Source organism: Chroicocephalus ridibundus, chromosome 1, assembly GCF_963924245.1.
Source record: "Chroicocephalus ridibundus chromosome 1, bChrRid1.1, whole genome shotgun sequence".
Lineage (NCBI taxonomy): Eukaryota > Metazoa > Chordata > Aves > Charadriiformes > Laridae > Chroicocephalus > Chroicocephalus ridibundus.
This window is the reverse complement of record NC_086284.1, coordinates 2,133,516-2,149,291: the sequence shown is the minus strand read 5'-3', so window position 1 is coordinate 2,149,291 and position 15,776 is coordinate 2,133,516. Positions and strand designations below refer to the sequence as shown.

General features: G+C 43.4%; 1 protein-coding gene across 1 annotated transcript in view; it reads left to right on the top strand.

The window, feature by feature from the left end:
* The first annotated feature begins 134 nt into the window (after positions 1–134).
* PRCP (prolylcarboxypeptidase) overlaps positions 135–15,776 on the top strand; it is a 32,468-nt gene continuing 16,826 nt past the window's right edge. The window contains exon 1 of the mRNA XM_063325372.1: positions 135–357. Within this exon, the coding sequence (XP_063181442.1) occupies positions 232–357 (126 nt within the window). The 5' untranslated portion in view covers positions 135–231. The remainder of the gene's footprint in view (positions 358–15,776) is intronic.

Here is a 15,776-nt window from a genome sequence, read left to right as displayed (position 1 = left end):
GCTCGCCCAATCGTAACGCAGCCCGGCGACGGGGCCGCCCCAGCTTGCCCAATGAGAGAGCCAGGAGGCCAGCCACCCTCCTTCTCACAGCGCGCACGCGCGGCACCGCCCCCGCTCCGCAGGGTCCGGCCGCCCGCCGGCTTCCCCTCGGGGCAGCCGTCGGGCGGGAGGAGGGGGAGCGGGGCCGATATAAAGCGGCGGGGCGGCGGGCGGTCCCCGCTCCTCTTGGCCATGCTGCGGCTCCTCCTGTGTCTCCTCCTGCTGCTCGGGGCCGCCGGCGCCCTGCCCGCCCCCCGCCGCCGCCGGGCTGCCGCGCCGCCACCCGCCCCCTACCTCACGCGCTACCTCAGGCAGCAGGTAGGAGCCGCCGCGGCCCCCGCCTTCCCCCAGGGACCTCCGCTCCATAACGGGGCTGGTTGTAGGGGTGGGTGGTCGCCACTCTCCATGGGGGGCGATCCCAGCGCGGTGGTGGGCCGGGGTGAGGGGAAATGAGGTGGGGGGGGTGTTGCCCCTCTGCTCCCCTCTGGTGAGACCCCACCTGTGTCCGGCTGTGGAGCCTTCGACATAAGAAGGACACGGAGCTGTTGGAGCGGGTCCAGCGGAGGCCACGAAGATGCTGGGAGGGCTGGAGCCCCTCTGCTGTGGGGACAGGCTGAGAGAGCTGGGGGGGGTTCAGCCTGGAGAAGAGACGGCTCCGGGGAGACCTTTCCAGCCCCTTCCAGTCCCTAAAGGGGCTCCAGGAAAGCTGGGGAGGGACTCTGGAGCAGGGAGGGGAGCCATGGGACGAGGGGGAAGGGTTTTACACTGAAAGAGGGGAGATTGAGATGAGATATTGGGAAGAAATCCTTTGCTGTGAGGGTGGTGAGCCCCTGGCCCAGGTTGCCCAGAGAAGCTGTGGCTGCCCCATCCCTGGAGGGGTTCAAGGCCAGGCTGGACGGGGCTTGGAGCAGCCTGGGCTGGTGGGAGGTGTCCCTGCCCAGGGCAGGGGGTTGGAACTAGGTGATCTTTAAGGTCTTTTCCAACTCTAATCATTCTGTGATTCTAAATCTGCCTCTCCTGGCGTGCTGTGGGGCTTGCTGGTGCTGCTGGAGCAGTGTCTGCCTGTCACTTGGAGGTTTTTCTGCAGCCCAGCTGAGCACAGCTGCAGGCAGGGACTTTCCGTGGGGATTCAGGGGGTATTTTCTTTTATCAGATGTCTCCTTTAGCTTCAGGCTGGATAGGACTATATTTTTTAGGATTTCTAGATGTTGCAGTGCTCAATCCCCTTGGTAAAATGTTCCAGGTCTTGAATATTCCAATTAAGTTGCTGTTTAAACTATTTAAAGTGACAGGTAGTCAGCTCTACTGTATCTATGCACCATATCCTCGCACCAAAGTCTGTATTCCAAAACATACTGCACAGCATGTTGGCAGAGAGGGGCTGGGGACCTCAGTTGTACCCTGATGGTATTTGCAAATAGCAGTTGTGTGATTTTTTTTTTGTTTGTTTGTTTTAAATATGGAACAGGTTTCTGTTACTAACCTGAGTGCTGTTTTTCCTGTCTGCTCCAACAATTCTCCTCGCAATTTGTTGGCAAAATCCGTGGCATGTGAACAGAACAGAGGGCTTCACAATATTGGCTACAAGTGCTGGTGTGGTCCCCTTGCAGAAAACTTGAAACCCTGCTTGTTTATAGGGTTTCACAAAAATAGTCAACAGTTCCTTTTTGTGTTAGAGAATGTCTGCATCTTTACCTGTGCTGTACCTGATTTTTGCAGCGGAGGTAATGGTTCCCCTTTCTGGGGAGTGTAGTAAGGGGAGAGAACACTTTTCAAGTATCCCCTTGGTTTGATTAGAATCAGGCTTGTAGCCTGCGTCTGAAGTTCATGCCCTTGTCCATGTAGGAAGTGGTGGGAAGGAGAAGGTGTTTAATTCACAGGTATCTTGGGTGGTATGTGGATTGAACATCTCCTGTTTCAACTTTGTAGAAGGTGAACTTAGGATGGCATGAGCAAAATGGGAAGATTACACTTTCAGAGAGAACAGACATAAAAAAACAGATAACCCTTGGAAGATTATCCTGAATAGCTATGGAATAATTTTAGAGTCAAGGTCCTTGTCATTAGAGGAGTGAGAGATGGGTTGGGAACAATTTTAGTGAGAAATCCATGCACTGAGATTACAGTTTTCTGCAGTGTTACTTGTTTGGAAGCGCTCCTTTTCCAGTGGTCTCCCTGCGTAAATCATGGAATTTGCCTGTCTTGAAAGCATCTCTGTCTCATGCTTTTCAGTCACTTGGGTAGCAATTTGGGATTTGGGTCCCTCCCTTAACCCCTCTAATAGCCCTGAAGCCTATTTTGGTATCATACTGCAGATACCATCTGCAATGTGTGGTCAGTGTTGGCCGGGATATCAATCCTGTGGTTGTGTTGTAACTCTAAGTGTGACGCCTAATTGTTCCGGCACATTGCTGTCATAGTATCAGTGATACTAATTCTGTGCAATGGTCTGAACTACCCTTTGTCACTGTTGTCCTCATCCCTTCTCTGGGTTGTGGTATCACCTGGTTATTCTCCTTAGCTATCGGCAGAGACAGCCCGTGTGCCCTCCAGGTGCCAGCAAAGCACAGAGGTGCCGCGTACCTGAGATCTGTGGATTTTGGCAGGCAGATAGATGTTGAGAAAAGGGAGGGAAGAGTCCCTGTGATATCCAGTTTTAAAATTGATGCCACATCTTGTGCCCTTCGGTCTCTTCCATGTTTTCTTCCCCTCATATGTCAGCCAAAGTCATGTTGGCTGAGAGTAGCTGCAGTAGGAGAGAGGGGTCCTGTTCACAAGCCTTGAAATCCTTGCTTTCCTTGACCAAAGACTTAGTAGTATTGCTGAATGTGGTGGAAGATGATTGTGTATTCATTTTGTATTCATCAAAGATTTGAATGCTGCTGCCTGGCACTTGAAAGATACAGGGTTAGCATAAGAGGTCTAATCACATGGAGGGCATAAGACTGTTGTTTTATCAGTAGCGTAGCATGCAGAACTGATCGGCAAACTCTTCAGCCCTTATGAAACACGTGCTGAGTGCTGCTGTCTGGGAATTTGTAATTACATTATGATTCTGTAGTGGAACATGATTAACATATTTAATAGCATGATACCATTATTAACATTTGATACCATGATTAACATATTTAATAGGGGCGGTGATATTTTGCCACCTCTCATGATTGTTGAAGTTTAATTATTTACATTATAGTTGCTTACAGCATGAATCATCTGCTTCTATTGCATGTTGCTGAGTCCTTCTTACCTACAGTTCCTGTTTTGATTCTTGTTTATCCCTTTGATGGCTTTCAGCATCGGTTAAAATTATTTATATAAAATCATGCAATGTAAAAGTGCTTTTTATAATATGTCAAAATATTACTCTGTCACAAAGGAAAATTTTTTACATCTACTTCTATAAAAATCTTCTTGAATAGTTTCTAAATATTTAATACTTCCACGAAAGAAAACTTTGAAAAGTCTACATAAATTTCTTGCGTGAATTCTGTTGCTTAAAAATATCTCATGAGCACTGTCAACAATTCATTAGTGTTGCACGTTGGAGAAATGAATTTCAGAAGCTGAGAATTCTCATGTGGCATCACCATCTCTAAGTGGAGCCTCTTGGCATGAAGGCCTGTACACCTGTAGCATTGCTTGGGGGTTTAGTGTCAGCCTTTACTGAGAAACAATGATATTTAAGTCTGCTTTCATAAAAATGGAGGAGTAACAGGGTCAGAGTTCAGCTCAACACTCATTTACGTTGAACTTCCTCCTGTTTACCACTTTAAGTGTTAGACATCTCCGATGATGGGGATAAAGTCTGGAATATTGAGAAATAGGTCAAGCAATGCCTGTGTCAGTGTGACTAGGATCTTAGCTTGCGTACTGGACTGTGTATGTCCTCAACAACTTTTATTATTTTGGCTTGGGGGTGTGATTTCCTCCCCCTGCCCTCTCGCTTCATAAATAACTGATGGCTGTTGGCCCTCTGCTCCAATGCAGAAGTGAAATTACCCCAGCATATAGGTACCTCATGCTGACCGAGTTTGGTAGATGGCCCTTGAAGGAGAAACTCTGCCATCAGCCACATCTTTACATCCACAAATTGTGTCTATATTGGGGAAGCTGGTCTCCTTTTCCTCTCTTTCGATGTACGAGCATGACTTTTGTATGCAAGACTGTTCTCACTTCTGCTTTGCTAGCTTGTTTGCTTAAAGGTTGCTAGTGATTTGTGTATTAAATTAATCCATCCCAAACTGAACTTCACAGAGAGAATGATGAGTAGCATGTCTAGAGCTGCAGGAAGACCACCACTATCTGAATGGCTTCTGTTCTAGGCAACTGTGTCAATGACCACAATTCCAATTCAATGGAAAGTCTTGGTGAGGTTTCCAAGAGCCATCTACTTCTCTTTGCCCAAGTAGAAATAACCTTATAGCGTAGTGGGGAGGGTCTGGAGTCAGGCAGCTTTTCTGACCCTGGGGGAGCCTTGTCTTGCACCTCTGCATTCCTGTGCACGTGTGGTGCTTTGAGTGCAGTGCTGCTGAGAGGATGATGCTTTAAATATCCAGATATTTGAAAGATTCTCAATGATAAGCTGTCTCTTTCAGAAAAGAGAGTGGATGTGGTGTCTCTTCACTCAATTTGATAATTGATGGCTGTGTGAGACTTAATGTGCTGGTGAACCTTCACCCCAATCATGCTTTGTAAGCTTTGTGAACTGCCATGAGTCGGCCTAAGAACCAATGTAACAAGTACAAATTAACTTACGTTCAGCAAGTTACTGAGCCTGGTCCTTCAATCAGGTTGTCTTTTGAACTAATACATGTCAATTGTGTCACCATTTCCAGAAGATGGGTTCTGACTGCATTTAATAACTTCCTAGATGTCATACCTATGTTATTATTTCATAGCTTAGCGAGTTCATATGCAAGTCTTCGTGCTCTGAAACACATCTGCGCTTCATATTGCGTGTACATAAAAGGAAGGTATGTTGAAGCTTCAAAGTAATGAAGTTTCAAAAGTAATGCAATTTGCTCTTTTCTGTCTGTATTGGGTGTCTTTAATACCCTATGTTGTATTACAGACTGAAGTTCTGAGGCATAGAAAATGAAAGCCTTGATTGAAAGTGCAAATATTAGAATCAAAGTTTCGAGCCAGAAAAGAGAATTTGAGAAGGACTGCAAAGGAGAAGCAAAGATACATGTTTTTCAGACATGACACTGTTTTACAGGAAGGGTCAATTTAGAGGAAGCCAGTGAATCCCAGAATTTTCCTGTTCTAGCTGAAAATATACTACAGCAAAAAACCAATTTCAGACTAAGGTCACTGCATGAATGCGCAGAGTAAAGGAAAGCAAGGTGAAGAGATAGGATCACCTATTTTGATGACAACGCTGTTTTAATTTATCATTTTAAGATTATAAACTTGGATTAGATGGTGATAAAATGGTAAGTTTGGATTAATCCAAACAAGGGGTACAGTTCTGTTAGGTGTTGCATCTGTTGTACTCACAAGAAGTAAGCTTACAATTACAGAACAAGATACCTTTAATCCAATTCACCGTTTTCCAGTCTGAAAATTTCACTGTGGTATGTAAATGAGTGTTACTAAAAACATAAATACAACAGTGCTGTATAGGATGTTTTAAAGCTAATGAAGTAATTCTCAACCATGGGCCTAAAACTTGCGTTTAGGATATTAAGACAGATTGAGATTAGCACTTTAAATTTCGGTTAGCAATTTTTTCAGCATCTTATTGTGACTCAGGCTGGTGTCTCAGAATAGTAACAGATGTCAGGAATGGTTCAGATGGGTTTGTTTTTCATGTCTGGCACCTTAATACAATAGTACTTTTAACTTCTGGTGAAGGAAAAAACAAAGTGCTTTTTACAGAGCCCCTTGGTACCAATTTGAAGTTCTGTCAGTGGTTAGAGAAGAAGTGATGTTGATGTTTGTCTCGGGGGTGAATTACTTGGAAGATATGTTTTGCTCATCAAGTAGTACAGGAGTCTTTGGCAGCTCTTACTCTGTGACTTCATAGTGTGATTTAAACGGGAGCTGTAAGCTATAAACCAGGTCCATAAGCAGAAACAATAGCTCTTATTCAGTGGACAGGAAAACGGGGAAGTACTTGTTAAAGCCTGTCAGTGAATTTTTATTTTTATGCACTACTTATCTGTGGGTCACAATGCAGACATCAGCTTCTCAAATTAAGCAGGAAACATTTAATTTCCTCACAACCTTCAGTCTCTTCCTTCAAGTGAGCAGTTGGTACTAGAGGATACAAAAAGCCTCAATGATCACTACGCTGTCTGAAAATAAGCATTGTTTTATCTCGCTAGCTTTAATCATTAAAAGCTGTAATAGGCCGCTGAAAGATTTCTGATAGACTGTCTTGATTAAAGAAAGTCTAAAGGACTAAATAATAAACAAAACTGCCTATGGCTGAAGTAGCATGCTGCTTAGGAGCCAGATGTGCATGAGACAAATCCCCTTAGCCTCACTGAACTTATTGTGACTTGGATCAATTGCCCATGAGCTTCTAGCAGTTGAATCATTTTTAGCTCTGAATTTCCTGCTTTTTTCAGGGGGAGGGACTGGATGGACAGATAGGGAGGGAAATGAAATTCAAACTGGAATTTGATGTTAATGTGTTCTGGATTGATTTCTTCATCTGACTTTGAGGAGATCAAGACCAGCCAACAGCGTAAGTTGTCAGACTGTGTGGAGAACTTGTAACCTACGCCAAATGGGTGAGATGACTAGAGGTCACACTTGATTATTTAATTTTAAATCTTCAAAAACTGATGAAATACCTTAATTTTCTTTTCTTAATTTTCTTTCATTCTGGAATATTTAGATTTGATATCTAAAGCAGTGACACCTGTAAGAAATTTAATGGTGACAATCGGGCTGTACTTGGTCATCTTCCATATACTTGCAAAACGGTTCATTTCTTTGTTTTCCAGGTATGTGAATTCAGAGGATTAAATATGGGCAGAAGAATGGGAATTGCTTTTCTTTTTGTCCCAGTCAGTTATACTCTCCTCCTTGCCTGTGGTGTAGGGAAATAACCTTATTTTTTATTTTAGGTTTTTAGTTGCTGGCTTCTATGCTGTAGTTCAGCCCTAATGTGCCTGCAATATTTTCTAATACTCGGGACTGTTGTAGTGCCACTTCCAAGCGGCGTTACCACTGTCAGTTGTGCTGTGGTTGCTGTTCTCCAAATGCATATAGTCAGCAAAGAACAAAACTTCTGATCCCTTTGGGCTGTTGTTTCTATCTTCGAATTGACACAACAGCTTTTTCCATGATTTACTCCTACGGCCAGGATACAAAGTTTATGTACAAGCTTACCCTTGTGTCAGGCTTAAAGTGAGAGTGATTAGGTGAAGATTATCTGGACAAGGTGTTTGTAGCGTAAGACCCGAGACGTGTCTCTCTGCAGAAGAGGAGGGGGTTCACTGAAAAGGCCTGGCTGCATGGGATGTGAGTACTGCACTAGCTTCTCCCCCGACTGCTGATATGGACACAGTTGGTGGTGCATCTCCTTTCATTCCTAGTTAATTTATTCTGCTTCCAAAGGGAATAAGTTTTCTTGTATGGTGAAGCAAAAAACCTTTCTAAATGCATCCACAAAGGGACTGAGTGTGAAAAAGCTAGTCAAAGTAGGCTTAGAAGGTAGTTTCTGTGCAGGAACTTCCTTTCAAGACAACAGGAACAGAAAGTGATGGGCATCAAGCCCTTTGACTTCAGCAGGGCTTGGACCGAGGCCAAACTGAGCTAGAGGAAGTGGGTGAAAGCAAAACTAGCACTAGCAAAACATTTGATTTATGCCTGAAAGCAGCAGCTTGCTTTTCCTTACTGCCTGACTCCCTGAAAACGGAGTCTTCCACAAAAGCTGTTCAGAACCACATGCTCTGGAAGCACCGGCTCTTCTGTAGTGTTTCCTAGACAGTGACAAATGGCTGGCCACCTACAAGTGTACAGTTTTCAGTTCTCTAAGTCACTGCTATCGGGGGAAAATGCTCAGTTCCCTTGACTCCTAAGCAGGACCTCCTGTGCTACAAGATGATGGCATATGGCTTTTAGCAATATCTGTAGAGTTACTCGGTCTGTTCTGAACAGGGTAGTTCATAACAAAATGTTCTTGCCTATTTTTAAGTGGAAAAAGAAAAATAGACATGGGAATAGAAAAACTTTTTTGGTTAAAAATCTGAGAGCCTCTATTTACATGAGAAAACTGTTGCTTTGCTATGAGAAGAAAAGCGTAGGTGGTCCAGCTCAGTTGTGGGTGTTAACTGCAGTGGTATAAAGACCCATTGTTTATCCATGTGTTTACTGGGGCTTTTCAGCCACTGCAGAACTTTTGTAATGGTTGTGACAAGAGACCTGGATGTTTCTGTTGTACAGTAGAGCAATCTGTAGAAAAAATATTTCACCTGCAGGGAGCCATGGATGTTACTTCCCTGCGTGCTGCTGGTCACCCTGTCATCCCGTCTACCAGTGTCTTAGAGCCCTGCAAGCAAGCAGTTGCTCTTTGGTCTTCAGATATGTTGCAAGCTTGCCAGAGAAGCAGTTGCTATGTGGTATTTTTGCTATTGCATAAGGAGCGTATGACCAATTGCTGCTGTGATGCTTTGTTTTCTGAAATTGTCTTCCCCCCTCCCTCTGGGATGCTCATCAGAATTGGTAGCTGTTAACTAAATGATCCACAGTGGCATGTGTAAAATCCCTAGCACTGGACCTTATAGAGGCGTTCAGTGCCTTCTAATGCTGTTGCCATTTTGCCTGTGCCGTATCTATCTGGAATAATACCTGGGTGGATGACAGGACAGTTTCCACTTTGGCTGTCTCTCTTCCCCCCCACTCCCCTCCCAGGGTCCCCTGTTTTGTGTGGGATTAGCTGGAGAGAATAAAATACAAGTAATAGTGGTTGAACTAAGGCTGAGAGAATAATAGAACAGAGCAAGCAAATTTCCTTGTAGCTCTGAAAAATCTGGGAAGTAAAATGGTTGCAGCTTCAGTTGAACCATTAAAAGTATTTGAGTTAGAAAGTTCTAGCTCTTTTTGGGGGAGGGGTAGGGGTATTTTAATACTTAATTTGACCAAATCAAAATATATTCTTGAACGTGAAATGCTTTCCTTCCCCGTGTCCTTGTTTACAAAAAGGCTGAGGAAGCCTTTCAAACGAAAACAGTTTTGATCAGGGAAGATCAAACTTATTTTGTGAAGTATTTTGTTTAAACAATTAGTCCCAGTCAAAACTTTAGGATGCTCTCAGCAAAACTGGAATATTTTTATACTGCTTAATCTATGACATGTTGGAGGCTCATGTACAATTTTTTCCTCCCCTTTGAAGTTAATCCTCCAAATGTGATGGATTTGTAATTCAATCTGGAAGGCATATGGAAAAAATTACAGGCCTTTGCCTGTTACAGGTCTGAGCGACCTTTCACAAGGATAACTTTGTTTTTGCTGGGGTAGTGCATCTCGGTGCTTTGAAATAATGCATTTTGGGTAACATAACTTTGACCTGTTTGTTCCCTGCTCCTTGCACCACCGCTTGTCTCGTGGAAGAATTTCACAAGGATGATAATGCCTTGAATGGAAGCATCAATGATGTGAACATTTGGTGTGTTTATCACCAGAGTCGTTTGTTATAAATCTGTGCAGTTGATTCACTCTCAGCAGCACAAGCCTCTCCATTGCTTGAAGAACGGGGTGGCAGGGGAATGGAGAGCGGTGTTACGGAGTGTCAGCAGTAAAGCTGGTCAAAGTTATTCCTCCGGTCTCCTGCCTTGGTCACCCATTCTCTCCCTTGTGCTGGAGCTTTGCCACTCTAATCTGGGGCAACAAATTTTGGGAGGGCCTGTGAGACCTCTCAGTCAGTCTTTCCAGCTGGAGGAATTGTAATGAGGAGTTGTGTCCTTACTGTGGAGGATTTTTACGCTTAAGTAGTTAAAGTCTAAATGTGACTATGGACTTCATTTTTACATGGTAAGGAGAATCTGGAGTTTCACTAATGGTTTGTGGAAGTTGAAACCAATTTGTTTGTGTTCCTGTTAGCTCATTAGGTTTCCAACATAAAAATAACCTTTCATCGTATACTGTTTGGAAATTGTTTGTTTCTAACAAGGGCTGACCTGAGTAGCCTGGTGCTTTCCTACAGCATATCCTGGAGCTGTTCAAATGTTCTTTGGCCTCTTTCTTTTAAGTGTCTTGTCCAAACCGTGTGACTCGGCAGGGATTGAGTTCCTGTCTGAGGCTTTCCTTGTCGGTGCTTTTTAATCACTGAAGTGATAAATGAGTGCTAAAAGCAGACTTCCTTAAAAGTTGCAACCTCCCAAGAGCAGGTGACATATTTTACTGAAACTTCTTTTCTGCTGCAGAAACTACACGAAGTGTGATTCTAGTCAAAGGCCAGTCTGGTCACAAGGACATAGCGGTAAGGGAAGAGATCCCTCCATTACAAGGATCTTAAGCCTGGATTTGTTTTGGGGAGCGCATTTGGCTCAAAGCTAAGTCCAACCAAGGAAAAACTGGTAATGGTTACTCAAGACCATCACCAGTAGGATGGAAGCTGGAATAGGCAAACAGCATGTGTATTTTTATGTCTACATCTTTTGTTAAATGTGACAGATTAATGAAGTAAAACTAAATCTAATGAACAAAACTTCAGAATTATGGGGAGTGTGGAAGATTATGATTACATCAAGTCCATCTCTTCCAATTTTCTTATATTATTTAGGTGTGGGTTAATGTAGCCTGATGCAAGACAGCGCAGTGTACATCTCCGTGCTCTTCCACAGAGTGTCAAATTACTATGGATCATTCGTTTCAACAGACTGGTGCTAATCGTCAGTCTCTGCCGTCCCTTGCACAAGTGTCAGTCTAGAAAGCAAGGCAACACCTTGCATGTAAAATGGAAAAGAGAAAACAAAGCTAACCTTGATTGTCTTGGTTTATTTCTTTTTTCTTTTTTTTTCCTTCACTAAAAGAGCAGGGACAAACCAAAAGAATCTTGCCAGCAGCCTGAGATGAAGCCTCAGTCCTGGCAGACTGATACACAAGAACGTGCAATAGGATGAAACAAAGCAAGGAGGAAAAACAAGGGAGGGAGAATTTTTTAAAAACTGATTTTTATTTACCTTTCATTTCTGGTTCTGTCCTCCTTGCTATGGAGACATAAATAGTGTGTGTGAGTATGTATTTTTAGTGGTACTCTACAGCCGCAATGGTTTTTATGAGCTTGAATATTTAATTATATGTAGTGGTACTTGTAACAAAATTTGGGGCCCCTTGAATACGATGCTGTACAAAGATGGCAAGGCAGTCCCTGCCCTCATGAGCTTGCAAGTTAAATGGAGGAAGTAAAGATTTTTAAGAGGAAACAAAACTAATAGGGCCAGCTAACTGGACTGGAGTCCCACAGCCTGCCAGGAGTAAAACCAGGAATAAAAACACATGGGTGAAATCCCAAAGAGGCTGATGCCCACACTGCTGTTCACGCAGGAGGATATCCTCGGACTGTCCGGTATCTTCCTGTCCTCAGGAAATCATTCAGACAGGATGAGCACTCAAAACAACTCCATGAACGCTTGGAGGGCAGAGCATGCCTCTTAAAATCCCCTGGCTTCTCACTGGTAAAACAACTGGCTTGATTTCAAACGGAATATCCAAGTTTGGGAAAATAAAGCTATTCCTCAGAGACTTGAAATTTGAGGCGTGACAGAAAGGCTTTCAGACACTTGCAATCTTGCCAGAAACTCAAAAGCATAAAACCATCAAGTGCTTGTTTACCGCCTTGAATGGCATGAAATGCTTTTGTGTAGAAGTTACCCTGTGAATTACAGTCATCTTTCGGTGTTTGCTCTCCTGTCTCTGTAGTCACTAATGACCTTAAGATGCTGCTGAGAAGGAAGTGGGTTTTAGCCCACATGTCCTGTTTTGTCTTTGTACTTCATCCAGTGTCCTAGCTCCTGAGTACTTCCAGGAGTATATTAAGCAGACGAACATCTGTACAATAACTAACTAACATCTGTTGTGCCTTTTTTGTTTCCTCCCCAGGGGACATGTGTGGCAAAGTGACGTGTTTTATTTTAAATGGACTTCAAAATAACAAAAAAACCCCACATTTAAAAAACACCCTGAGATAAGTCATCTTTGAGAGCTCAATATAAGCACACAATACATGTGCACATATAAGGTAAAGTCAAAGAAATGTGCCACGTATTTTGAGCAGAAGGCGGTGAGGTGGGTTTTGGCCCTTCCTTCTGCTTTGTTCAGCGGCCCAGTCTGGAGCAAGCTGCGTGTCCTGAGCTGGTGAGCTGCACTTCACTGTAGAAAGTTTCTCTGAGCTAACGGATCAAAGCTGCTGACTCGAGCCTTCAGTCTAGAGCTCTCGTCAGCCTCTGGGACACAACAGCTCGTGCTGCCTACCGCTGTTTTTAATCAGGCTGTGAATGCCCTTCTCGGAAGCCATGGCCATGCTTTGGGAAGGGGCTGCAGTCTTCCATCTGGAGCTGGCTGCCTCTTGAGCGATCTGTTACGTGTATGTGTGCATCTTCCCCAAGAGCTTTGCGAGTCTTTTGACTCAAAAGATGTGCAGGAAAATACTAGGTGATTCCTTTTTTTTTTTTAACCACACAAGGTTCAAGAAGATTTTTGTACATAGAACTGAAATTCTGTTGCTTGTTCTTTGCCTCACAGCTGTAGCTGTCAAAAGTAGTCCCATCCTGCCTGCCTCAGCTGATAGAAGTTTCCCTTAAACCTATTCATAACTTATTACTTTCATACTCCTCTTTCTATTTTTATCCTCCACTTTATTTGTGTCAGAAGGACTGATCCTGTGTCAGAAGGACTGATCCTGTGTCAGAAGGACTGATCCTGTGTCAGACTGTTGCGTGTACATGATACTTTCATTTGTAAAAAATTTCGGTTGTATTGCCAATGACTGTTTTCTTATTTTAACTGAACTTGCTAGGTAGTCCTGTTTACAGAAGCTTAAAATTTTAGGCTGTGTAGCTGGTTTGGATTAATCCTAGAGTAGTTTAATTTTGGAAGGGAATTCTGCATGTCACCTTCGGTTCAACCTCCCACTCAAAGCGGGGCTGAATTCAAAGTTGTATTAGGTTGCTCAGGACCTTGTACTTGCTGCTGACATCCTGGCAAGAACTGTAATTATGAAACTTGTAATTAGAAAAACCTCCTATATGCTAGTGGACCTGTACCATTGTTACTTTTAACTAACAGGTAACGTATTGTAAATGTGTACGAAACTGCTTTTCTTCTTTTGGCTGTTGTGGGCTATTTTAGTAAAGTCTGGTTGCAAAAGTCATCGCTTTTTGTCTTACTCCTTTTGCATACATGTGGAAAATAAACCTTCTGGGTCAACTTTTTAATGAGATCTGACTTAAAAAAAAAAAAAGCTAAAAGAAATATCTGTGTGGTTTGAGTTGTAAAGTATACTTGGCGCAGTTTGTGGGGCTTCTCACTTGTTTGCGTACCAGTTCTGTAAAGGATGGTGACAGCGCGCTTGTTGGCTGGGAGCAGCAGCTCCCGTGGGCAGCCCTGCAGGGTCCTGCGGCGCAGTTTGGCTACACGACAGCTCCATCTGCTGCTCCTGAGCTACAGCTCTCCCTCCGTGTCCCAACCTCGCGCTCCACACTTTGACATCTCTTCTGCTTTCTCCCCTTCTGGCTCAGTACATGTTCAAGCACTTTTCACTCTTCTGAGGAGATGCACCTCGGGACACCTCCAAACTGCGTTTTGATGTTCTGAATTCAGAATTTATTTGATTTTTTTTGTCAATACCCATCTCTCTGTCTGCTTTACAAGCATTAGGGTTTTTTGTTAGCCATTATGTGTTTTACTCTTGCAAAGACCAGTTCCTACAAGGTACGAAGCTTCACCATCTAGCAATAAAGGCATTCCTGCTCTTCAGTTTAGTAGGTACTTGTGACTTCATTTTTTTTTCTGGAGAAGTCTGGAGTTGTCTTTCCTGGGATCTTGTATGTGCCCATGGTTTGTGTTACGCGTATGATGAACAGAGGCAATTTAGCTGCTGTGAGGCTATAAAAATTTTACGGATTGAGGAAGGAACGGGAAAGAAGAATGTGGCTGATGGCAGTGAGTTAATCTGCAGCGTGGCTCAGTCAACATGGAGAATCATGACACTGATTAATGTGGTTACTAAAACGGCAAAAGAAAACTTAAATTCCTGTGTTTTTCTCCCTCTCCGTATTGAGTGGCAGACTCACTAAAGCATTGGGATTTTGGGGTTTGTTTTGTGGGAGTAGACTGACAGATCACATCACAAGGAAACCATGGTAAATCACATTCTAAAAAGAAAATTCCTGTCATTCAGGAAAATACAGTCCTATTTGAATATTACTATCCCAATTTTCCAGTTCCTGTGGAATGGGAACAGTAATATGGGCTTTAAAATCTGTTCTGCACAATACCCCATTGAATAACCTCAGCCTGGTGCCAAAAGGATGCTTATCCATTAAACTATTCTGATTTTTTTTGCTTTTTTTCCTTTTGCTGTATGTTTTGTTTGTTGCATGTTAAGCTCCCTGCATTGAGAACATTTTGGTATATATGTGTGGTTCAGGGAATTTGAATACTTTTTGCGGTGTAGTCTTGCAGTTGGTGTGGCTGCAGGCAGGAAGGATGCAGAATCAATTTTTTAAAGCTAAATGTTTAATTTTAGATGACTCCATAAAAGGCAGGCAGGACACATGAGCCTGTTTTTTCCTCTCTCTGGCTAGCAGCCTAACCAGGAAAGTGAAACAGAAAAAGGTACTTCTCCCCTTTACAAACAGACCTGGAACAAAAGATGTATTACTTGTACTTTCTAATAGTGTTGGAGTTTGTTACTGTGATTTTCATTACATGTGTGTTATCTAATCCTTCTCTTTAATTGCCCCAAGGTCTTATGACCTAAGACTTTTTCAGTTGCTGACCTTGTTCTGCCTTTCTACATCTGATCACTATCACTCTTGATGATGTAGAAAGTGAAACTAAAATTAATAACTGTGCGAATGAAAAAGGAGCAGGTGAGTTGTCAGTGTAAAATAAGCCCGACGTCTCTTGTCAGCACTTGAATTCAGTGAAACAGCCCTTAAGCATGTGCGTGAGGACATCGCCATGTAATTACGAGTGAGTAATAAATGGTCCCACTGAGCAAAACTGTCGAACATACATAATTTAGTTTTATTTAGGTCTGGAAGTAGTCACTGAAGTTAGCTCATCTGGGGCAAAGACCTTGTCTCTTATCTCTGTCAAGACCATGCACAGACCTCCAGCTGTTCCGTCCTGTGCTCTTTGGCCCAAACCAAACACACGTCCGTGGTGTGGAGTAGCTGGATCCTGCAGGTCCAGAGTTAGGCGTTCCTGAGCTGCCTGGAGGAATCTGCCTAGCAGGTAGGGCGCTGCATTAGCAGCCAGTGCTTGCGTCTGTGTGCGACTTGCTGCTTTTTAACAGTAACCTGCAGATGTTCTCAAAACCGGAGATGGGAAAGGCTGGGTCCTGGAGCAGCCGAGGGCTTCGGCAGAGTTATTGGTGTAAAGGCAGATGGGTGAGCGGAGATGTTCAAGCCAGCAGATGTCAGGCTGTTACCACCAGCAAGAAACAATATGAAGGGAAAAGATGATGCTTTGTGCTGATGGAAGTCAAAATTGGGAAGCTACGGGTCATCTCCAGCTGATGAATAAAAGTAGCGATGATTTGTGAATACGTGGTA